At 39.1% G+C, this 25,000-nt stretch overlaps 2 protein-coding genes and 2 pseudogenes across 3 annotated transcripts in view; 2 read left to right on the top strand and 2 right to left on the bottom strand.

Moving 5' to 3' along the window:
- Positions 1-2,966: 2,966 nt before the first annotated feature.
- LOC148725939 (N-acetyl-beta-glucosaminyl-glycoprotein 4-beta-N-acetylgalactosaminyltransferase 1-like) lies at positions 2,967-5,794 on the bottom strand. The gene has a single exon (XM_088731561.1). The coding sequence runs from the start codon at positions 5,792-5,794 to the stop codon at positions 4,703-4,705; it is 1,092 nt and encodes a 363-aa protein (XP_088587687.1). The 3' UTR covers positions 2,967-4,702.
- Positions 5,795-9,932: 4,138 nt separating this feature from the next.
- On the bottom strand, positions 9,933-13,689 carry LOC148725938 (uncharacterized; annotated as a pseudogene).
- Positions 13,690-15,674: 1,985 nt separating this feature from the next.
- Positions 15,675-19,110, top strand: LOC111345577 (fibrinogen-like protein A). The gene is made up of 3 exons (XM_022952862.2): positions 15,675-15,912; positions 17,098-17,205; positions 17,868-19,110. Exons 1-3 carry the CDS (start codon positions 15,708-15,710, stop codon positions 18,506-18,508), a joined length of 954 nt encoding a protein of 317 aa, XP_022808597.1. The 5' UTR covers positions 15,675-15,707; the 3' UTR covers positions 18,509-19,110.
- A 2,916-nt stretch (positions 19,111-22,026) lies between these two features.
- LOC111345579 (uncharacterized) overlaps positions 22,027-25,000 on the top strand; it is a 5,099-nt pseudogene continuing 2,125 nt past the window's right edge. The window contains exons 1-3 of the transcript XR_015990317.1: positions 22,027-22,264; positions 23,381-24,020; positions 24,420-24,987. The product of XR_015990317.1 is annotated as an uncharacterized LOC111345579 (transcript). The remainder of the gene's footprint in view (positions 22,265-23,380; positions 24,021-24,419; positions 24,988-25,000) is intronic.

Below are 25,000 nucleotides of genomic sequence, written 5' to 3'. Positions count from 1 at the left end.
GTGACTGTAAATATCGAGAATTGCTGGCCAGGCTAAAAAAATCGAAAATTCTGATAATTTGCCTGCAAAACTCCTTTAGGGAGATATATTCAAAAATAATATTTCAAAGTTTGAAAAATAAAATGTGTCCGAGGAAATGGGGAAAAACGAAAATTCGGGTCTTTACCTAATTAATTATGCAAAAAATACAGTAAAATTGAGCAACTTTTAGCGTGCTAGTACTAAAGGAGGATGTTTCGTAAGAAATCGGGAGTGTTTTCACTTCAAAGCATAATTAATGTGACTTTTATATGTGGCATTTTAAAGAGCTTTGGTTTAATTTTAAAATTTACATGAGTTTTTAACTAAGTGCTGTCAAATGCTTGTTGCAAAAGGCGAAAAATCGACCAGCTTCAAACCTTCAAAACGTGTCTTGGTATGTGTGGCATCATGTCAAACTACATGCTGGTTCAAATTTTGGTCCTTATACTAAAATAGTATGTAATAAAAAATTTGGGTAATTCAGAAACGTGCCGGCAAAACATAAAGCTTTGCGACACAGTGTGGCCAGAGGTCACGAATTTGCATGATGCAAATCAGTTGTAGAAATCGTACCGCCTAACGGTTCTGGTGTAGGAAGGGCTCTTTTGACGGCTTCAAAATAAAATGTACAAGAATAATGACCAGTATTTAATAGCGTTTAATTCTTTTTCAAGGCAATGAGGTTTTTGTTTTTTATCGCGATACTGTCTTGAGGAAAAGCAGTATGTTTCAATTGCGTGACAATTGTCACGTTGGATCAAAGGTGAAGTTGCCGAGTAAAGCGGACACGATCCTTTATTTCGTCAAAACTCCATTCTAAAGCATCCAGTCCTATATATCTCGTTTTAAATTATTTGTATAAACTCTTTAGTGAGTCTTTATCGAACAACATCTCGCCGGCCTGATCCTGTTTGACTTCAGGCTGACTGCCAAGTGCGGTTCGAAGGGGACTTTTTCATTTTCGGTTTCCGCCTTTAATACGGGGACCGCGGAGCTATGGGGTTGAGTTGGCTGTAGCCCCACCAAGAACAATTTATTATTATTTATTTTAATCTTTGCAATTAAAAAAAAGTTGACAAATTTTTCCTAGGACTGAAGCGCGTTTCCGGTGATTTCAGAAGCTCTAGATTTCAAAAATTGCGGTGGGGGGAGCATATCCCAGGACACCCCATCTAGCAGTCTTTCTGAACCAAGAAAGGCGTACTAGGAAACAGACAAAAGGAGACTCTTCTCGGAGGGAAGGCCCCAGGACCCTCATCGATAAATTGATATCAATGAGCTCACACTACGCGTGAACTACTGAATAGCTCCTCCGATCTAAAATATGCTCCATGGCCCCCATTTTATATCAACGTTCATATAAAACTCAATTTTTTTGATGCAGCCTTTTGCCATTTGCCTGTTAAACTGCACTGCATGAGCAGCATTTAACAAGGTCTTCGAGCAGAGCGATGTAAGATATCTTTTTTCTCTGATCAACCCCAGGTTACATTTTAATTTAACTACTCAAAAATAGACTCCTTAGCATTTGACAAATTAAACTCTTCTTCCATAGCAACCAGATCTTCCTCAGTTAAAGCTTGTGCGCAGAGGGCTGTCTGCTGTTTCACTTTTGGTGCCATTCTGGAAAAAATGAAGCTACTTGTTGAGTCGCCAAAAACTCGGAGACACTGAACAAGCGCTTCTCTTTCGATCCGGTTGCTCTTCTCCTTTCTGTTGCAACCATTTCCGCGTCGACCTTTTTGCCACTTTCTTGTTTGATGGTAAATCTAACAGTCAGATATTCTCGTTGCTTTTCGTTGAACCGGTAAGCTTTCTTAACTTGTTTGAAAGCGAAGCCTTCAGTGCTACGTGGACAGGTTTCAGGAGGTAGAGGAATAGTTGGCACGGAACTTGAACCTTCCTCGAGCCTTGCGGCATATTTAACCTTCGCTTTATCAAGAAATGTTTCCCTTTCAACCGTCTTTGTGCATATTCCGAACGCGAGATGCTTTTCCAGAGAAGAATGCCTTTCGAAACTACGCGTGCTGCCCTCTTTTGGTCGTAGAAACACTTGAACATCGCCTTTCACTTCACGGCCAGTAGGCTTCACTTAGTAGGCTCTTTAAGTTTTCTCCTTGGGGCGATCTCTTTAAATTCGCCAAGGGAATATTTTGGTAATGGCGTTCTGTGGAAAATAATAACATGAAATATGATTAACGACAAAATCAAATACACCTAAAAATTGTCCAGAGCGAGATTTGGTGCGTTTCCCACAGCGAAAATAGCGTTAGGTACAGCTTGTGCACTGCTACCTAAACTGAAGTGAAAGTTTCTTTTTTCAGTATAGCGTTCGAAATAAAAAAAACTTGAAATGAATTTTTATAACAAAAACTGGCGCCAGGTTTGATGTTTTCAAGTGATCTTGATTTCAAGCTTTCCCTCGCTGAATTTTTTTAGTCTCAAAACTAAAGAGAGATCATGCTACATTATAGCTGGAAACTGGAAAGAGAATATAACGTAAAGTTTACCATTTGTTCCTTCCAAAGAGATACATTTGCCGGGGCCTTTATCAAATGTCTGCCACACCCTCATTCCACCAGGATAAAATCTGAAGTTGTGCAGTAAACTGATGTCATTAATCTTTTTTTGCGTGTGGGAACAGTTTCGCGTTCCCCGAGACTGTCTAACACTAGTCACTACACGAATCCCAGAACTTGCACCACAAGCTCCCCCCCCTATTATAACAGTTGCAGAAAACGTAGCTATTAAACTAAGAATAATGTCGATGATAAACACCTAGTCAACAAAAATGGTGAAATATTCAGCGGCCCTTATCTATAGTTAGGTGTAGGTAGTGCTGTTGAAATAACGAGTCAACAATAGCAAAGTCTTCTGCAATTCAAATTAACAGAAAATTTCGTATCTACACATCAATTTACAGCCCTCTTCGGCAATGTCTATGGATTTTTTATTGTATAATTTCATATCATTTCCACATCAGATAATTGTTTTAACCATCTTTGACTATCTTGTTTACTTCGTAGCTCTGAAGTACGATTTCTAGAACTGATTTGTATCATGCAAATTCATGACCTTGGCCACATTGCGTCGTAAACTCTTGTATTTTGCCGGCACTTTTCTAATTACCCAAATCTTTTATTTCATATTATTTTAGTATAAGGACCAAACTTTCTGGCAGCATGCATTTTGACATGATTTCTCACATACCAAGACGCGTTTTGAAGGCTTGAAGTTGCTCGAATTTTCGCTTTTTGCAACAAGTGTTTGAGAGTACTTTGTTAAAAAATCTTGTAATTCTTAAAATTCAACCAAAGCTCCTAAAAGTGCCATAAATGAAAATCAAATGAATTATATTTTCAAGTAAAAACATCCCCGATTTCTGACGAAGCATCCTCCTTCAGTACTAGCACACTAAAGTTGCTCTATTTTATTATATTTTTTGCATAATTAAATAGGTAAAAACGCGAATTTTCGTTTCTCCCCATTTTCTCGGAAACATTTGATTTTTCAGACTTCGAAATATTTTTTCTAATATATCTCCCTAAAAGGGTTTTCCTGGAAAATTATCAGAATTTTCGATTTTTCAGCTTGGCCAGCGATTCTCGATATTTACAGTCATGGGCTCTTACAATTTCAACTTAGCTGATATAACTAAATTATCTTGTTACCCCCACCGATGCAGCACCACAGTTTCTTTAGAAACTTACCCCCTTTATTAATATGAAAGATTACAGGTTCCCTGCTTTCCCCAACCCACACTAGATTCCGAATTAAAAAAAATATTATAGAGAAATGTATTCAGCTCGGGTAAGACACCTTAAGATGACATATAGTCATCTCCGCCTTTCAAAATAAAATCAGCGTTTTCAAAACACAAACTAAAATTTCTCAAATCAAAGTAATTAGACAAATCTGAGATGGGAAAGGCCAACCGCACACGACATTTATATTTATCTCATTCCAAACTTGTCTGTTTATCAAGCTGGATTTATATTACTTTGGTTTACACTTTTCGTGACCCTTGATTCAATGCATGGTTTTGTGCGGTACAATGGCGTTGGAACCAAAGATTTTCCAGTGTACGAAAGACAATTTGTGAGGCTCCACTCGATGAGAGAGCCTCCAACGGTAGCCACTTTTTCCTTACATTAGAGTTTTTGCATCAAAATCCAGTTGCTTCAAAACTATTTGCTTTGTACTCTTTGTTTTCTCGACCTTTTCCACACGGCGTAAAGAAACCCAAGAAACAGGACATTTTGATAAAGGTTCCCCGTTTCTTTAGTTTTCTCCTAGTTTTCACGTTTTCTCCGAGAAAACGTGACGCTCATGAATATGTATGAGGTAACTGCTAAGACACTTAACTTCCTGACCTCAGTGAATCACGTAGCGAGCTAAATATAAACCGGCAGCAACTGACTACAGGTTCTCCAATGGGCACTGAATCGTTGAACTGATGACATGGCAGTTCAAAAGCAAAGTTTACCCTCCTTTGCTTCCGTCATTTCTGCGTTGTCGATTGTGTTTTACTGTATTGGGTTTATTAGAGTTGAACAAGAGTTGAACCAGCACAAGAGCAGATTAAATGATCTTGAAAGACATACAGAGAGCAAGCAGCCGTCTAACGACCACGCGGACATAGCACTCATCCATAATGCTCTTGGTGAGTCCGTGAATGTACTCACCCTGCGTGGTGTTGATATAATGCATCCACATACTTCTTTGCAGCTTCTTTTGCGATTTTCATATCCAGACTGTGATTCGCTAATCTTGGATAATCATCTACAACAGTTTTGTACTCAACAGCTGGGTAACTCTTTATGGGAATAAAGCCGCGACCGTGTAGGAAGTAGTAATTCCGTTTCGGGCCAACAGGTGCTTCTTTTATAGTGAGATAACTTGGCTCATAAGCACAATAAGGCAATACGTTGGCAACTGCGTCGTGAAAAAGGTACGTAGGTCTGGATTTGGTGTTCGTTTCTAGGCTGTGAACGTGGCTGGGTCTTGATTTACAGGCGGGACTGTCGGGAACAGAGTTGTAATTATTATCCATTGCACTATTATTAATGAAGAGAGAAAGGCTATTGGCGGGAATCGTCTCAAACTTATTTCTTTTCATTCCAGGCAGGCTCCAAGCGACTCGAACAAAATCATTTCCCCCTAATTGAAGATGAACAGTTTCTATGAAATATTTATGACCTTTTAACAGCTGTATTTCGTTGGAAACCTGTGAAGGCAAATGTTGAAAATTATTTCTGGTGGTCCGTTTGCTCAGGCTACAAATCAAAACAGCATTTTCTGGGTATTCGCTTGGACTGAGCCACAGTTCAGAGACGTCATCGGAAGCTAAAGCAAATTTATAATATCCTGTTTCCCGTGGATGTAGAAACCCGAATATTCTCTGAGCATAATGACCTTCATTTCTTGAAACTTCCAATGAATTTACAACAGTTTTAACGTCTGGTGCCTTTGGAAACAGAGGGTGATAACATAGAACTTGAACTGAAGTTTGGCAGAAGTTGTTCCATATAAGGGCATTCGCCCCCGATAATTCCAAACTCTTCTTTTGAACTGCTGGACTGGCGACTGCGAACTTTTTCCAGTAATCTGTACTCAAAGTATAACTTGCACCATAAATAGAAAGCTTTAATTCAAGCCACATCCCATGCCTGACAGCTACCACAAACGCTCCACATATGACAAGAAGAATAAAGCTCCTCGTGAGTCGCTTTCTGCGAAAGAGAAACACAAAAAGTGTACCCAGTAGCTTCATGGCTTGTGTTCTGGAAATGAACGGCCTTTCTTTAGCTTCATATGTTAATAAATCCCGCTCTGCGTGTGTACGTTGACTGACATCTATTAGACAGATTTTTACAATACTGAGTAAATCACTTAGATACGTTCTAGCATAAAATGATTGTTACTTCCCCAATGTTTAAGTCAGTTTCTTTATTTATTTATTTATTTATTTTTCTCATAAAAAGCCCCTTTGAGGAAAATAATACAAAACGTTTTTCGTTCTGATAGGAGAGACTGCATTTAAGTGACAAATCACGAGTTTATGACCTCTTTAAAATCAAATAATGGCACAATACTGAAAACGCCACCATTTGTTAATTACTGATTTCATTTTCATGTGTCGGTTCCTACGGTTCTCAAGTACTGTTTAATACGTGCGTCAAAACGTTGCCCAGATACGAGTGTTCAAGCCTTCACTAAAATGCACCATATTTTTAAACGGAACAAACAAACAAAAAAAACAAACAAACAAAAAAAAAAAAAACCAGAAAAGAAACTTTTTAGCGAAAGCATAATTAACTGAGCATACCTTATGAGCAGTGGTCCCTTCGATCTTCCTAGAAAAGTCGGGAAGAGGAAGCGACATGTAATTTAATCAATGAACCACAATTTCAATTGTTTTATCGGCTAATAAAGCACGCGGGATGTTGGGAGAACATGAAAAAAGTTTGTAACCCTCGAAAAGTCGGCAAACCACAAGGCTGCACCTCACGAAGTGCGATTATGTTTACGAATTTATTTCAATTTTAAAGAAACGACAGAAGCGGCAAAATCAAAAGATCAAAGCATTGAGCTGTGTCCACTGAATCAAATTTACACCGTCCAGCTATTTTTTCCTTCAACCGGAGTTTTGTTTCTATTGCCTCAGCTTGAATTGAAGCTTTCATAGGAGCGTATTTCTGAGAGTATCTAGAATCGATTTAAACCCGCGAGAAAAAAACGATTTTTCTTTATTTTGCCATAACACTCCCTCAGATGAATGTATTAAAGGTGGATAGTTTTAAGTTTCCGGTGACTGCCAAAATAAACAAACAAACAAAAAAAAAAACATTTGAACATTTATATTTTACTATATAAAAGCTTTAACTTCAGTGGAACCTTTCATTAGTTTTCCCTAAATACATTCATCCAAGGGAATGTTATGGAAATATAAAAGAAAAAAATGGATTTTTCGAGTGTGCATCGATTCTCAAAATTAGAAATACGCTTTTAAAGGGCTTGAACTTGGCAAAAACTATCAAATAAAAGCTACTGAGATCGCGGACAACAACCGAATTTTCCAAAAATCTTAAGCTCAAGTTACTTTTGTTCTCATCAGTAAATAAGAGTCTCAGTAAATATCTAAATAAAAATTCAGTCATTCTGTGACGCTACAGTTTTCTGGAAGAGAAAACATGGCGGGAATCTTTTCTTCTTGAAGTTTTTACTTTAGCTGCGCAGCAGCGAAAAACTAAGGCTTAGAACGGAACAAACAGTTACTTAAACTGAATTTTAAATAAAAATTTGATAATGTTAGAAAAATTAAATGTTTGTAATTGTTTTTGGCTTTCAAATTGTCCTACTCGTCCCTCTAAACCAAAGTTCTTTACCAATTTCAAATCTGGGAAATCGCCCCGTATGGCGCCATTTTACATAAAGGGAAGATGTTTCTATGGGTACACAGGCAAATATACAAATATACAATAGATTTTAGACTAATCGAAACGCATGTTGTGTTAAAGTCATTTCATAACGAAAGCCGATGACATTCTGGGGTAAGCTTCTGTAATATAATGCTAACAATAGCCTGCAATTTTTTATCTATCAAGTAGATATTTTTTAGTACATTGTACATCTTACTTATGCAAACTGTGTGCTGATTTTTAAAAATTAGTAAGAGTCAAAATGCCAGATTTAGCAAATGATTAAACTTACCGTTTTAATGTTTCAGCTTTAACTTTGAATTTATTGTTTTAGTTGATAAATTGCAAATGGTACAAAGGGAAAAATGTATCAGTACGAGTTAGTTAATACCAGAAATCTGCCACAATTGAAAATAGTCTGGGACAGCGTGAAATTAGCAGGAATGGCACGTCACCTCTATGTTAAGGCTCAAAATAAATGTAAACCTACCTCATTTGCCGTGTATTGTCGTTCCTGTGGTTCTAAATGGCGAATTTGAGCGATTTGGTAGATTTTGCGTTGACTGTTACTTTACTGTATAAGAAGGAGACGAGGGTGGAAAGCTCATTTTCGACCGCTCCAGCGCGAAGCTGATTTTCACCTAGAAATTATAATCGCCCGGCTTCCAAATCTAAAACCAGATAAACCAAAAGGTTGACGCTTCTTCTCGTGTCATTCAATCGAAGATCCATTCAAAATCCAAGCGCTAACCGCCAAAAACTTTCGAGAAATGCTTCTAAATAAATACAGATAAACATCGAACTCAATAGGGCTTGCAGCAGTACCCTGTCAGACCCTAATTAGGACAGCCACGCTTGGAACTACATACCCTGTACAAAGTGAAGGGATTGAAAACCTTACCCTATCTAGTGGTGCATCATGATGTAGCCCACATAAAAGAGTAAACTCCCCCCCCCCCCCCATCAAGGGTTTATTGAAGCCTAAATTACGGAGTGTAGTAAGCTCCACAAAAATAAGGAGATAATTGTGGAGCAAGTCAATTCAATTTTATTTGTAAAATTCTATTAGAAATAATGGGAAAATAATGATTACATCTCAGTTCCTTTCTTCTGCTGATGTATATCCAGTTGTGATGCAGTGGGACTCACACCTAGATCTGATATTGTGGTAGACACATGCTGGCAATGGCCTACTATTCTCCCAGCCCAAGTAGCAGAAGATCCATCGAACCAGCCACCTGTAGGCTGCTAGCTGTAGCTCTACGAAACCTGTGATAAAGGTTTGAAGACATGCTGTGAGAAAATCAACATGATTTGTCTTGCAGATAGACAAAAAACATCCAGGACAGTCTTGAATACAGAGGCTGACAAAAAACTATTTACAAATTGTAAAGCTTGCTGTTACGTAAAAAAATTATACTCACTCGTTTTCTGAGGTGCCATTTCTGCGGCGGTACGTTTTCCCATTTCTGTCCCGAAGTAACGGTGCAACCTGTCTCAGGACTGTGCTGTTGGTCAGCGCAAGGTAATCTGCATGCTGCGTGATGCACGATATCCGTTCAATACTTCCATCAAATGTAAGTTTTCCACGTGCACAGTCCACTTCCATGCAGCACCTAAACTCGCGAGCTGATACCAGCATAGCATCACTGCACTGGGTAAAGGAACACCTGATGAAAAATGAAACCATGGTGAGCTTATCTCGTTCTCAAGTAGAAAAAATAAAAGCTAATTTTCGAGTGCAATTGATAGGCCGCATACAAGAGCATCCCTAAGGTTGGTTGTAATTTCACCATCATGTTTCGTTTTTAGCTTTAACGTATATAAACGGGACACATTAGAACAAGGTAAGACACACTTACCACGTACTGACGGGTTCTGTTTTCTCAAATCTTCGCGATAAAGTGGCAGAAGATAAGCCATCTTCATCCTCGTCTTCCCCTTCTTGTCCGTTGCTGTCACTTTCATCGGAGTTCATCAAAGGTTCGTCTTGGTTAGCGACTATCTCGCCTATGATGTCTGTACTGTCTTCTTCAGAACTTGAGAATGACTCTACATCATCCTCAGATGATGTACAAGAGAACTCTTGATCGCTGTGATCGGTTTCCGACATATTTAGCTCTTAAACGACAAGTAGAATAACTCAAAATTACAAAATTAAACGACACTTAGCTGTAAGTTGAGGTTTGATTGGGATTCTATCCTGTCATCAGTCTGGAACGAAGGAGTCACATGAGATGCGCGCGCATGATGCCGGTCAGTCTTCAACGTGAATGGCACAGGATAAGGAACGAAGGAGAAGGGTGGGTGGGTTGGGATGTGACGTCTTTGTTCCAGCCTGATGACAGGCTGGAATCCCAATCAAACTTCAACTTACAGGTAGGTCTCGTTTAATTTTATAATTCTATCCTGTCATCAGTCTACGTCACTACGGAGTCACATGAGACTTCAAAGTCCTGTGCCATGAGTTATCAACAAAATCAGACATAGTTCAACAACAATAACGGCATTTATTGTCAAAAGGGGCTACAGATGTGTATCATTGTTCACTCCAATAACGTGTGTCCAAAATTTGCTGCTCTATCGACCGGCTTCTCATAGAAACGTGCAAAAGTTCCAGAGTTAAGCCATCCTGCTGCTTTCAAAATTTCTTGTATCGCAAGTCCCTTAGCTTTACAAGACGAAGTGGACGCAGACCTGGTACTGTGTGCAGAATAGGCAGTGATGTCAATCCCTGCTGATTTCATAACTGCCTTTGTTCATCTAGATACAGTGTCCCGCGAAACAGGATCATGAGGCTTGATGTAGGTTAGGAGCAACTGGGAATGCTCCTTCCTTAGTGGCTTGGTCCTACTAAGGTATTCAGTCAGATGCTCCACTACACAAAGTTTTTTGTCCTCTTTAAAGGCTAAAAGTTCGATAGGCTCCAGGTGCTTTCCTGGCTTTGATTGCTTCAGCTTGTCCATGACGGTAATCCTATACATGTCCCCAACTACTTGTATATGATTGATGTGAAATAAATGAAACGTCTGATCTCGTTGGCCAGTTGTTAGATGTAATAACATTGTCAATTTTAACGAAAGGTCCTTTAACGATAACTCCTGGGCCAACTTCATGGTCCTGAAGTAGTCCAAAACAATATTAAGGTCCCAAATCTCGCTGTATCAAGGCATTGCAGGCCTAAGTTCATAAATCCATTTTAAACAATGACAAACTAAGGGATGCTCCCCAAATGTACTCCCATCATTCATGATTATCACCGTTGAGAGTGCTGAGCGTGCCGAATTTACAGCACTATAGCCAAGTCCTGAAGAGTATAGAGATACTAAAAACTCAATTGCCTTGGTAATGGTCGGATGACATCTGTTAATGCCATTATCCTTGCAATAGCAAGACCACTTCCTGAGGTATGAATCATACTGTTTAGAAGTACCAGGCCTCCATGATGCCATTACCACTTTTTGTGCACTGGATGACAGCCCAATGTAATTTAGGTTTTCTCTGATAATAGACATACCATCAGACTGAGTTTTTTCCACAGGGAATGTACTTCGGACGGGTGGCTCGGTAGAAACAGGAGATCCTTTCTGGCTTTCATCAGCACTCTCTCCTTGACCATCATGTGCAGAACTTTGGGAAACCAACTCTGAGTTGGCAAATCTGGGAGAACAACAATTCCTGTTGCCTGATCTGATACCATTTTGCTTAGGCAGGCTGGAATAACACTAAAGGGGGGAAATGCATATAATTTCAGCACAGATGAATCCAATAAGAATGCATCTATAGCACTAGCAGTTGGATCTGGTTTGTAGGAAACATAACTTGGAAACTGATTATTGATGCGAGAAGCGAAAAAGTCAGTTTCTGGTATGAACGTTAATTTTTCTAGGGCATGAAACAAGGCATCTTTGTCTAACATCCACTCTGACTCTCTCATTTCTCCTGGATTCAATTCAGCAACCACGTTATGCTTACCTGGTATATGGGCAACACTCAGCCAGATTCCCCTGTCCGTACACCATTCCCAAATTTTTTTTGCCATCAGATTACAGCTATGCGAATGGCTATAACCCATATGATTTAACACACTGACTGCTGTTGTATTATCACACATTATTCTGACATGGAAGTTTTTCTTTTCTTTTGCAAAGGTTTTCAGAGCCAGTAGAATAGCATGCATTTCTAGCTGATTAATATGATTCTGGGATTCAGAGAAAGACCAGTTTCCTCCAGTTGAAATCTTCCCACAATGAGCACCATGCCCCAAGAGCGAGGCATCTGTGGTTATAAGGAGCTCAGGTTTAGGGTGGTAAATTACATTGAAGGAATTTTCAACATTTCTAACCCACCACTGTAGCTCCTGAAGGGCTCCACGTGACAATGTCATAGAGGAGTCAAAATTGCCTTTATTTCTTTTAAGAGCTGCAGTTTGCCAGCTTCGAGTTGTCTGCAGTATAAAGGACCATGCATGACCCCTGGGAAATTTGATACTAGTTTACCTAGTACTCTGGCTATTTCTCTGATGGTAATTTTGCCATGCTGCACATCCTTGCACGCATTGCATGTTCGTTTTGCCTTCTCATTGGTAAGCCTGATAGTCATTGTCACTGAGTTTATAAGAAAACCAAGGACTATTTCTTGGGAGGGGATCAAAAGAGACTTCACAGGGTGTACAATGAAGCCAAGCTGCTCGAGAATCTGCATAGTCTGTGACATTCAAAATACATTGATCATATGTCTGCGCTTGGAGATAGACATCATCCAAGTGAGCAATTGATATGTGTCCTTTAGTATGCAGGTGGGCCAGCACTGGCTTAGGCATTTTAGTAAACGTCCGGGGAGCACAAGCTAACCCATTTGGCAGACAGCAAAACTGGTAGGTCTTTTTTTCCCAGTGAAAACGTAAATACTTTCTGTCTGATTGCTTGATTGGTATAGAGTAATAGGCATCCTTCATGTCTATTCATGCCATGTAGCAATTTTAGGTAAGCAATTTTGTTATGGTGCCAAGAGAATACATTTTAAAGTGATAGTAACAAACTCATTAAACTTTTTCAAGTTTAAAATAAGTCTATGAGTCCCATCTTTCTTAGGTGCTAGAAAGATAGTGGAGATTATTTGTTCTGGATCATAGCTAGCCTCTTCAATTACCCCCTTTCGTAAGTAATTTTTGAACTTCCAGATTGATGTTTTTAGTATCATTCTCATTGTGCTTGTTTGCTGGGAGTTTATGTTGCACACGAGTGTCATCACATTGGATGCTTACTCCGAGGACATCAGATAAGATATCCTTGTCACTAGTTAGTTTTGTCCAAGCTGAGTAGTGTAATTTCACCTGCCCAGCTGTAAAATTAGTACATTGGCTGTGAAGGTAATTCAATAAGAGTGGCAAAATTTGTGTAAACATATTTACCGAGTTTTGGATTTCTCTCAATTTTTTGACTACTTGGTGGCTCTCTGGCCCTGTTGTTTGTCTTGATTGCCCCGGTTTTTGAAAGGTGGCTTTCCCCCTAAAAGGGGTGTCTTTTCTGGCATATTTCGATTGGGTTCGGTTGTTTGCAGTGTGTTTGGGTTCTATAACCTTCCTCAGTTTACTAGTTTCCCTTGCATCCTTTAGATGTTTGGACAATTCGTCCCCAAAGAGTTGTTGTGAAGTAGCAGGTACTTCAAATGAGCATATTGACTTATACTCGTAGCTTAGTGCAGATTTAATTTGTTCTCGTATTAACTGAGATATCTGGGTCTGTACATGACCCAACATTGCAATGGTATTGGCCAGATTATTATTTATAAGCTCTGGTGTATTTTCAGCATTTACAGTAATCCACGGAAGAGTTTGTAAATTGATAATAGCTGTCTTATTGAGAATCTGCTGAAGGTTGGCAATTTGTAAATCAGCTTTCCACTGGCGGGCATTTAATTGTGCCCATATCTCCTGATTGACGTTTATCTGTTTGAGTTGAGGGCAACTTGCCAGACGTTTGTGTTTTTCAACAATTGTCTTGATTTTATCAGGATTTAATTTCTTACCCCGTCGCTTTTTGACAAGAGTTGTCACATCCTCATCCAAATCATCGCCGGTGGCGTCTTCAGTGTCATAGGCATCAGCCAATGAGTTGAGCATCTTTCTTTTGCTACTTTTTTGGCCGGTTACCTTTTTAGGGTTTTTATTACGCTCGGTGAGCACTTTGACGGCGTCGTCGTCCTCCAATTCATCGCTAGCATACAAGCTAACATCATCATCCATGTGATGAGAGGTTGAAGGCTCAGCCTCCTCCTCTGACTGTGTGACTGTGGGTCAGAGGCTGACATGCTGTCTTCACCTCTAGCCTTTCGTTTCTTGGCCGGTGGCCCTTTAGTGTCGCATATGTTCTCAAAAATGGCCACCATCTTAGCCATATTTTCGTCAATCGAGAAAATAGCCTTGTTAAGGCCGTCCTCCTCGGCGCTCTGTGAGCTTCGTGAGGTGTCCTCTTGCGATTTATCCATTTCAGGAGCGGCATTATTTGAATCGCCCATCCTGATGATTTCGCTGAAATTTGTGGAAAAATCAAACAATCATGGACTTTCACCCACCTTAAACTTGGAATTTTTGTAGAAAGGATTCTAAAGGAGCGCAGGATTGCGGATATTTTCCTTGGATTACGAACCAGAAAAAAAAAAGGTTTGAAGATCTAAACCAGCAAGCGAGCACTAACCGGCAGCATGCGCGCGCATCTCATGTGACTCCGTAGTGACGTAGACTGATGACAGGATAGAACCACAACATCTTCTACACAACCGATGACGTGCAGCTCTCTTATTCGTTCCCAGGCTCTTGTCCCATATTTTGAAGAAAAAATGCCAACTTTAATCGCATTTTAAAACGTGTTCTTGAAAGGTTTTGACTTACCTTCTTTCGCTGAAATACTTCTCATAACGTATATTTTTGAATGTAAGAAAAAAAAAGAGGGGGAAAATTTCGAGTCATGTGCACTTTAAGCACTTCTCTTGTGTTCTTCCTTGCCCGCTTCTATTACTCAACAATGTACTCGGCGCTATTATTCAATATTGCCGATATCTTGATGGAGTTTCATTAAAATTATCCGCTAGTGCTCAGGCCCCGGTTATTTCTCCAAAACCAAGGTTTTGAACTGATTGGCACCGAATGTCCTCAAGTGCGCGAATGTGTTTGAATGTAAGAAAGCGAGTTTACTCGGCTTCCAATTTTGCTGAAGCAAACAAAAAGAGTGCCTTTGGTTCCTAATTTGATATCGAGTGTGCGCATGTTGTCACTTCTTCCTACGTGCTGATTCAAGATCTCATGAGAAAGGCTATACGTAGCTTGTTCTGTATCATATGGAAGACTATGGAAATGTAGTAGAAAAAAAAGATGCTGGTTGTGAGACATAACAGTATACGTTGTCCAGTAAGTCAATTACAATTTTTTGTGTATGTTATAGGTGAATTGGGAATGGTGAACGGAAGCAGTACTACAGTGCAAAAAAAAAAAAAAAAAAAAAAAAGAATAAAAAGGAAATATGATAATCTAGCTACTTTACCGGACGAGTCGGGTCATCCCAGATTTCCGGCGGGTCTTTTTTTAGCTACGTGTCCTCAGTGGGCTTCCTGTCTGCTGAAGGAAATTGAAAGAAACTGTATTTTTTGGATCACGTTCTCAACTATGAACTGGCAATCGTTCAAGATAAAGGATTTTCCTCAGGAAGAGGAACTTGGGTTGAGTATCAATTCTCGGAATAGCAAATACTTTCTGTCAGTGGTACTTTATGAAGATAAAAAACTTGTCCTTTGAAATCGCAATTCATTACATCCCACTCTTACTAAAGGTATCACCAGATGGATATAAAAAATATACAGACAAGGATTATTATTATAATGCCAACACTGTAATATATACTCCTCAAATACAGGTTTTACACTGAAGCTTCCCTGATTGCGGTCTCCTAGAGCTAAAAAAAATTAAAACTGCCGGCAAAGCACAAAAAATGTCTTGTTTACAAAAATTATAACTAGTTGGAACTAACGGAGTTATTCATGGAAAAGACAGGGTATATTTTCTTTCCAAAATGACACCTGGAAGTAAAATGGTCTTTTTCTTGCACGTAATAGAAAATTTAAACGACTTTTCATCGTTTCCTAGAAATAGTTGTTGAGACACTGAGCCTCCTAATCACGGTTTATCACGTATATCGAATCGATTCTCTTTATATAGACCTGTTGCAACTACAGATTCTTCACTTGTATGTTGACTGAATCGTTTACGACATGGCCGTTCAAGAGCAACGAGTGCCTTCTTTTTCTTCAATCTTAATAGTTTTGTCTATTACGTTTTACTGTGTCGGGTTTATTTTAGTGAGACTGGAGTTGAATCAGCTCAAGAAGAGATTAAACGATTCCGAAAGTGTTACGAAGACAACTGAACTACCGTCTAACGACCTTGCGGACTCTAAATTCATCAACAATGCTCCTGGTGAGTTTTTGGTTTCTTTTTAACAGAAACCGTAGATCTATAATCTTCATAGCTGAGTTGAAAAGCATATAAAAAGAATTAAGATCAATTGAACAAATATTTCCCAAGATTAATGTAACAGCTACATATATTTTTTTGGTACGGCTGTGACAAACAAAAAATGTTTTTTGTCCATTTTTTCTGCTGAATGATAGTCTCATTGACTAAACAGTGTAATATTCTTTGCTCTCAGCATGTGGCTTCGAGTCTCAGTTGGTGATTTGAGCGGAAAACCAGCTTCTTGAGGGAAAGGGTTCTACCTCTCAAAAACCAAATGAAAATCTTAGGTCACGCTCAAAGGAAGCAATTCTTCCTCAGAGGCCACCAGGTCAAGTTATTTTCAACTTCAGTCTGGGATCCGCACCGAATTTCCGAAAAACAATGGAAACAATTTCAATTTGTAATTTTTTAGCTACGTAATTGAATGGATTTGAACTTTCATAAACAACCAAATAGATATATAGACTCTGAAAGTAGGTTTGCCGGTAAAACACTGCAATTCAAACATATTTCACTGCTAGATCGGTTTGAGGCCTTCATTGTCTTCACACGAGCCCGGTCAGATTTCTGTGACGAAAAATCAAAGCTGACAACAAAAGCAAGAACAACAAAAAATAAATTAAAACCGCTCACGTTCCTATTTTTGCTTGAAGGGTGATTCATAACGCTTATGACAAGTTTTTTCAGATATGATCATATAGAGCTGCAGAAGAAAATATAGTTTAAGATGCATTTTCTCTGGTCCTGAAGTCACTTAGCCTTCATCTTCATCTTCATTTTGACAAGTGGATCGACTTAATTAAGCATTCGTGATGGCTAAAATGCAGGAAAATGAAATCCATTGAACAAGCAATCGTTCACAGATATCATCATATAAGAGAAATGTGTGACTTACGGAACTTACTAAAGTTCAAATCGGAAGCATTCGTACTTCTAGCTGGTAAAAATAACAACTTATTAGTTTCATTTCCAGATGTTCTCTTTTCTCGTGGTTGTTTTCTTAATTTAACAAAACATTCAGTAAATACCTTCTTTTATGATGTGTATTTACTCGAGCTTTTAAGAGAGATAAATTATGCCGCAAATAGCGCAATTGTGTGCGTAGATTGGAAAATAAGATTGCAAATATTGTTTTTTCCTTTGCAGATGTTCGATCCCATGAGGAGAAAATAACCAAGCGCAATGCGGATAATGCAGTCGTTGGTCAAAACAAGGGGTGCATGCCTGGAACAAAAGGACCAGCACTAGCCAGAGGTAGGTTAAAGCAGACGGTTTACTTCGTTCGAAAAATAAAACAGCATCGAGAAAGGTTGAAAAGGGAAAGAGAGATGGTGAAAAAAAGAAAAAGAAAAAAAAAAGATAGCCATCGCTTAAAGCAAGGGGGAGCTTTTGACTAGGGAACTCTACACAATTTATCAGAAGAGTCTGAATGAAAGAAAATAGGTGAAGGCGATTTTAATGTTAACAATACAATTCGAATTCTGATAAAAAAAATTGATTTAAACGTTGTACAGTCAATGAATAACTCTACACTTTAAGTTCCTAATACGAGACCGATAAAGAAGGAAAAAAAAGCTAGGTTGCATAACAACCCATTATTTAAAAAAAAAAAAATGGGGGAAAAAAAGCAAGGAAACCGGGATGACATCAACGATAAGGCAAATTACAGTCAGGGAGTAAGAGAGAAGAGAGAAAGGGGAATGCCTCGAGAAAACAAAATAACATACTCTTGATTTATCACCCAGCTCATAAGGAATGTTTGGGTAACGTTTTATCTGTTTTATATTTGTCATCTAATTCCGGAAGAACTGTATCTCTCCTTTGTTTGAGATCTCTTTATCATCACTATCATACTACTATTGTCTTCATCATCATTGTCACGGGTTATCATATTTTCACCCTTTTTCTTGTTTTAGACTGTTTCGATTTATTGAAATCAGGCCATAGTCAGAGTGGAGTGTACTCTGTTGACCCGGATGGTCAGGGACGCTTCGATGTTTACTGTGACATGTGTACTGATGGTGGTGGCTGGACCGTATTCCAGCGGAGACAGGATGGATCGGTAGACTTCTATCGAGGATGGGGCGACTATAAAGCCGGATTTGGTCAGCTGACTGGTGAGTTCTGGTTAGGAAACGACAAGATCCATAGGCTGACGGCGTGTAGATGCAGTACTCTGCGAGTGGAATTGGAGGATTGGAGCAGTACTAAAGTGTATGCCAAATATGGAAAATTTGATATTGGTGACGAGCAAACACAGTATCGACTTAGAGTTGGTTCATATTCAGGAACAGCGGGAGATTCTTTATCATGGCATAATGACATGGCGTTTACTACAAAAGACAGAGATAATGATAAAGTTATTCGCAGCGGTTACTTTACAAACTGTGCTGTGCGACACACTGGCGCCTGGTGGTACAATGCCTGTTACCAATCTAATCTAAACGGAAAATACTTGGGAAATCATAAAAATGACCGAGCAGTTACTTGGCGTCACTTCAATGGAAAATATCTTTCAATGAAATCCACAGAAATGAAATTGAGGTCCTCATACTAGAAAAACACCGGTTGAATCTGATTGTTTATTCCTTCTGTGCTGCCTCTACAGATACGTTACCCATTCCATGTGTGCCGCCTCTTCAGATACGCTTTGAGATATACAAAGTGTCGAGAATATTTAAGTTGAATCTAGCAAGGATACAGCAATACAAAATTAAAAGTATAGTACAGAACTGACAATTATTTTATAGTTAATGTAAAGGGTCTAAATAACTGAAAAATTATAAAGTAATTACTGTCGATTACAAGAAATTGCTTTTCAAGAAAAGAAACGAGATTACATTGTATAGTGTTAACAAACATTTCAAATGCAATAGAGGGCAATTAGAAATTAAGTTTCTCTAACTAAAACGGTCATAGCCAACTATAATAGCGATGTGAAACGTAATGCCAGTATTAGGCAAATTTAATGTTAAGCCGAGCTTTCAAGACATTTTCTTAATTAGATCAGGTAAATAAATGTAAATCATTTGCCTCGAAGAATTTTTGAAGAAGCACATTATGAATGTTGTTTCAATTTTTTTTTGTCGACGAACGACGCAGATTTATTCTGATAAATAAAATTTTGTTCTACCTCTAATGGATATTCGAGATGGATAATATTTCCCTCTTCGCTGATTCATTTTTACTACGTTAAAATATTTGTACAAAGAAACCAACTTTTCCGAGTGGCCTAAAGTTCATAGGCTGTCTTCCCGTAGATTATCCAGAGTGAAATATTTCCCATAAGTTTGAAACAAGTCCAATCGACAGATAACCAGTTCTCCTCTAGTATTTCAGTAAAAAAGGCAGTTATTAGTTAATTGTTTAGAATTTAAGTTAAAATAAAGTTGATTATGACAAATAAGCCACGTTAACTGTTATCTAGAAGTCAAAGAACTATTAATATAAAAGCACACAGCCCCTCCTTTTCCCAACCAACACTAGATTCCGAAATCCCAAAACTATTAATTCTAGAGAAATGTATTCAGCTCGTTAGCGCACCTAAAGATAACATATATTATTATCCAACTACACCTAGACGAGTACAAATAACGCCATAGACGAGTACAAATATCACGCGGTATTTGTACTCGTCTATTGTAGTACCGGTTAAACAGTTTTTCTCGCATCGCGCAAGCGAAGAACTGGATTGTAGTTAGGAAAAAAAAAACAAATGGCGGACAATTTGAATCATATTTCCCACGACGAAGAGTCAGAGTGGCTGGCAAATATAGCTCCAAATTCATTAGATGAATCGAACGAAGAAAAACAGCTTGACGGCTAGACAATTTCTTCATTTAATGAAGAAAATAGAAACAGCAGCACAACAAGGCGCCAATTCCGTTCCGCTTCGTATACTTCTGTCACGCACTCCCCGTAAATAAGCATTCGCGAAATTTTCCCGCACTGAAATAACAGTTTGGCGTGTTGGCTAATAAATAACTTATTAAACGTTTTGTTGTGTAGTATCGCTGAGTGTTTTTACTCGTTATTTGTATTTTGACTCGCCCTACGGGCTTGTCACAGTACGGCACAACTCGTAAAAAATACTCAGCGATACTACACAACAAAACGTCTAATAAGATATATATAGTCTTTGCCTTGCAGAAAAAAATAAAGATAAAAATAAATTAATAATAATAATAATAATAATGAGGTGCAATGAAATATATGAAGCTCATATATATTGTACTGCGGTATTAGATACATATGATGCACGATCCTCGCAGTAGATAGCGCTATTTAAGCAATAGCGAAAATCAAACCTGAAAAAAATCAGGCCTGTACGGGATTCGAACCACTGACCTCTGCGATACCAGTGCAGCGCTCTACCAATTGAGCTAACAAGCCAACTGGGAGCAGGCCGTTAAGTTGATTCGTAATAAACCCGTGAAAGTGATAAATGAGATACAATGAAATATATGAAGCTCATATATTTTGTACTGCGGTATTAGATACATATGATGCACGATCCTCGCAGTCATGATAGCGCTATTTAAGCAATAGCGAAAATCAGACCTGAAAAAGCTTCTCCTGAGCTTCATATATTTCATTGTATCTCATTTATCACTCTCACGGGTTTATTACGAATCAACTTAACGGCCTGCACCCAGTTGGCTTGTTAGTTCAATTGGTAGAGCGCTGCACTGGTATCGCAGAGGTCAATGGTTCGAATCCCGTACAGGCCTGATTTTTTTCAGGTCTGATTTTCGCTATTGCTTAAATAGCGCTATCTACTGCGAGGATCGTGCATCATATGTAATAATAATAATAATAATAAAAGAAATGAATAAAGCACTTTCAAAACAGGAACCAAGATTTGTCAAATCAAAGTAATTAAACAAATTTGAGATGGAAAAGGCCAACCGCACACTTGTATTTTATTTCATTCCCAAATTGTCTGTTTATCAAGTTTGATTTATGTTGTTTCGTTTTGCACTTTCGCGACCCTTGATTCAATGCATGGATTTGCGCGGTACAATTGTGTTGAAACCAAAGTTTTTTTAGTGAACGAAAGACAGTTTGTGAGGTTCCGCTCGATGAGATAACATTCAACGATCGATAGCCACTTTCTCGTAGAGTTTTCGCATCAAAATCTGGCTGCTTCAACACTATTCGTTTTGTACTCTTTGTTTTCTCGACCTTTTGCCCTCGGCGTGAAGAAACCCAAGAAACAGGCCATTTTGATAAAAGGACACCGTTTCTTTAGTTCTCTCCTTTAACCTTACGGAAAGTTGCCACGGCGTTTGATGCCTTGTCTTCTCTTTAGTGTGAGGGACACCTAAGAGTGAGCTGAAACCCCAGGTTGAGAGGTCCGAGTTCAAGATCTGGCCGAGTCACTGTGTTGTTTTCCTGGGTTGAAGACTAACTCGTTGTTACATTCTAAAACTCAACTATCGTCCCACAAGTCTACTCGCATCCATTTTCTCCCCTTCTCCCTCCTCCCTTCTCCCTCTTCCCTTCTCCCTTCCCCCTCCTCCCTCCTGCATTCAAGTAACCCGTGTGTGATCTTTTAGGGGAGAGGAGGTAGACTTTCGGCCTTCAGTTCTGGCCTCATAGCGAAATTGGCATATGGAGTAAGAGATGTGCCACTAATTAGCCGACCATGTTGCAGTAAACGGCCAAACTCAGCCAATGTATTTCCCCTCATTCAAATGACTCGGTTTTTACATTTTAAATGCACATTTAGGTAGCAAAAGGATGGCTATTTTTGTCTATGAAATGTTGATCTTAAAATGACTCAATGATCTGAAAACAAACTGCTAGAACGGACACACGACATCTTCCAGAGACAAAAAGCCTCATATATAGGTATAACTAATCCTCAGTTACAAGTTCGATCAAAAAAGCGGAGTGCAACATCTTCTCTTCCTTCTCTGGTTATCTGATGATTCGGGAAAAAAACACCGAAAATAATGTTTAGAAAACGTGACATTCATAAGTATGTGTGAGGTAACTGCTGAGACACTTAACTTCCTGACCTCAGTGAATCACATAGCAAGCTAAATATAAACCAGCAGCAACTTACTACAGACTCTTTAGTTGGCGCCGAATCGTTGAACTAATGACATGGCTGCACAAAAGCAAAATTTACCCTCCTTTGCTTCCATCATTTCTGTGTTGTCGATTGTGCTTTACTGTGTCGGGTTTATTAGAGTTGAACTAGAGTTAAATAAGCACAAGAAGAGATTGAGTTATCTTGAAGGGGAAACCGAGAGCAAGCAGCCGTCTAACGACCGCGCAGACATAGCGCTCGTCCAAAATGCTTTTGGTAAGTTTTTGTTAATAACAAAATGAAGTATTGCAGCTCATTCATAATCGTTTATATCTGCGTTAATAATGTATCTTAACATGTAAGACGGTGAGGAGTCCTTAACCAATTTCTCCGCAGGGAATCGTGTGAGGGCTTCAGCTTCAGAAGGCTTTGAGGTCAAGCTATTTTGCGTCACAAGTATATGTAGATACCTTCTGAAGAATTTTGAAGGACTATGGTTCCACAATTTTAGTTTGGCTTCCAGAAATAAAAGTATGAGGGGGAAGAATCAGAATGATAAAGAGAACAGAAAAATCCAGATTTAAGCATCTGAAATTTTTTAAAAGAACTTTCAGAATAATTGAGTCAACGGGTGTTTATAAAGCTTCCTCTTTGCTAGAGGAAACAAATCGAATGTTTTTTAGATCTCACCGTGTGTTCAGCTTTGCAGGAATAACTGTAAAGGAAATGCTAGCAGGACGCGAAACGTAGTGTGTACCTGGTGTAACTGTTTCCTGTTTGCTGAAGGTTCACAGGTCAAATTCTATTCGTGCAGCTTGAAAGTCTCAGCTGAAAAATGTTGATTTATACCTAGTTTATACTCAAGAGTTCTCATTAAATTTTTCATCATAAAAAATGTATCGCTACGCGAAATGTTGGTATGACCGCCGTTCCCTGTGACTAAGTCCTTCGTCTAGTTTTAAATGTTTTTTTTTCACTCAGGTTCCCGTCTGCTGTGACAAACAGATTGACTTTCTCGAGGTCACGCTTTTAAAGATTCAGTGCAGTCAATTCTTCTAGCTTGAGATATTTAGTTGATGTGTTTTAGAAAAGAAAGTGTTGAAAAAAAGGAAGCTTGTTTGACATAGGAACTCAGTTTCTTAAACCATGTCTGTAGGGGTTTTCGTTTCTTATAATAAATTAATATAAAAGTTGTTCACGTCAGGAAATTAGGGCTGAAAGAAAACGTTTATCAGAGGAATGATTAGAAAAAATTATGCTTAATGTGTTTTGATGATAAATAGATATATGACGTTTCTATGGTTTATGTTTGACAAGCAACTTTTCCTCAGTTCACCGCATTTGTCGTTGTGAGAGAAATGTGAATTAGACATTTTACTATCTTTTTCGTAGATATCCAGTCCCATAAACTCAACAGAAATAAGCGAAATGTCAATAATGAAACAGAAGATTTTGAGAAAGAGAAAAAAATGGCCAAAATCAACAAACTTTTACTTCAACTCTGTCACTCAAAGGATTCCACCTGCACGTCAGGTCCACCAGGCCCTCCCGGTCCACCTGGACCCAAAGGAAATAGAGGGCGACGAGGACACAAAGGAAAGACTGGAAATAAAGGTTATAGAGGTATTATGGGATCACCAGGAAAGAGGAAAGCAAGGCAGCCAAGGACCCTTGGGCTTAAAGGGAGAGACTGGCACCAGAGGACAGAAAGGAGAAAGAGGAGGGACAGGCATGCCAGGAACCAAAGGAGAGCCTGGTCAATCCATCTCATCTCCTGCCGTAGTTGTTTCTCCTGCGACCTTGACGGTTAACGAAGTTAGATCAGCCTCGTTTCAGTGCTCGGCTAACGGCAATCCCAGGCCTACAACAGTGTGGGGTAAAGCGGAAAATGGGTTAGAATTGAGTCAAGCAGTGGTTTCAGGGAAAATGTTGCTGTTGCGAAACGTGACAGGAAAAGACTCGGGCATGTATCGGTGTTCCGCTACAAACATTCTGGGAAAGGATCAGGCGACAGTGCACTTAGAGGTCAACGGTAAGTTTGCCTCACTTTTCCTTTTGATACTAAACGGAGACTTCTTTACTAAGGGCTACGTGAATAGGAGACCTATCAAAATATTAATTGGGTTGCCGTCTCCAACCGATGGAATCTGAGATTTGAACAGTAGTTTTGCTTTGACGTTTGTTTGTCTCTTTTCGTTTATTTGTTTTTTTCCCTGAAGACATGCCGAGTGGGATAAATTCATGTTGAAAGAAACATTATATCAGTGTCAAACTGATTTATCTCCATGTATTTGCAAAAGAAAATCCCATCCAAGAGTCCATTACTTAAGGGCTCCTGTACGATCTAGATACTTTCATTGACACTCGCTGGAGTAACAGGTATTGAACTAAATAAAAAACCCACGGCATAACTTAATTTGAATTCCCGCAGTTCGTCCACGCGTTACTCTTCATCCTGGACTCCTCGACGCCATTGAAGGGAGTGACGTCATTCTCCCAGCATGTCACGTGACTGGCCATCCACAGCCTGTAGTCACATGGAGCAAGTCATTTGGTGGTCAGTTACCTCATGGCAGGGTTCAGCTCAATAGCAGTGTGATCAAACTTCTTAACGTCCGTAGAAGCGATTCAGATACCTACTTATGTACTACCAAGAACCTTCTAGGAAGTGACGTAAAGAGAATTGCCTTAGTCGTGGTATCTTTACCACAGTTCAGTGTCAAACCACCTGCGAAAACTGTTGTGTTTGCCGGCGACACTTTGATGTTAAATTGTAGCACCACTGGTGATCCACACCCAGTCATGAAATGGAAGAGACTTGGAAAAGCACTACCCCTCGGGAGGAACCAAAGGTTACAAGATTCACTGATTATAAGAGATTCGAAAGTGGAAGACTCGGGATATTACGTTTGTGTGGCCACAAGTGCAAAGGTGTTTACTGTAGACACGGTCAGCTACGTTGAGATCATTCGTAAAGGTTGGTGATGCCTTTAAATGGTGTGGTAGGGGTTG

This window comes from Stylophora pistillata, chromosome 8, assembly GCF_964205215.1.
Source record: "Stylophora pistillata chromosome 8, jaStyPist1.2, whole genome shotgun sequence".
NCBI classification, from domain to species: Eukaryota; Metazoa; Cnidaria; class Anthozoa; order Scleractinia; family Pocilloporidae; genus Stylophora; species Stylophora pistillata.
This window is presented reverse-complemented; position numbering and strand designations above follow the sequence as displayed.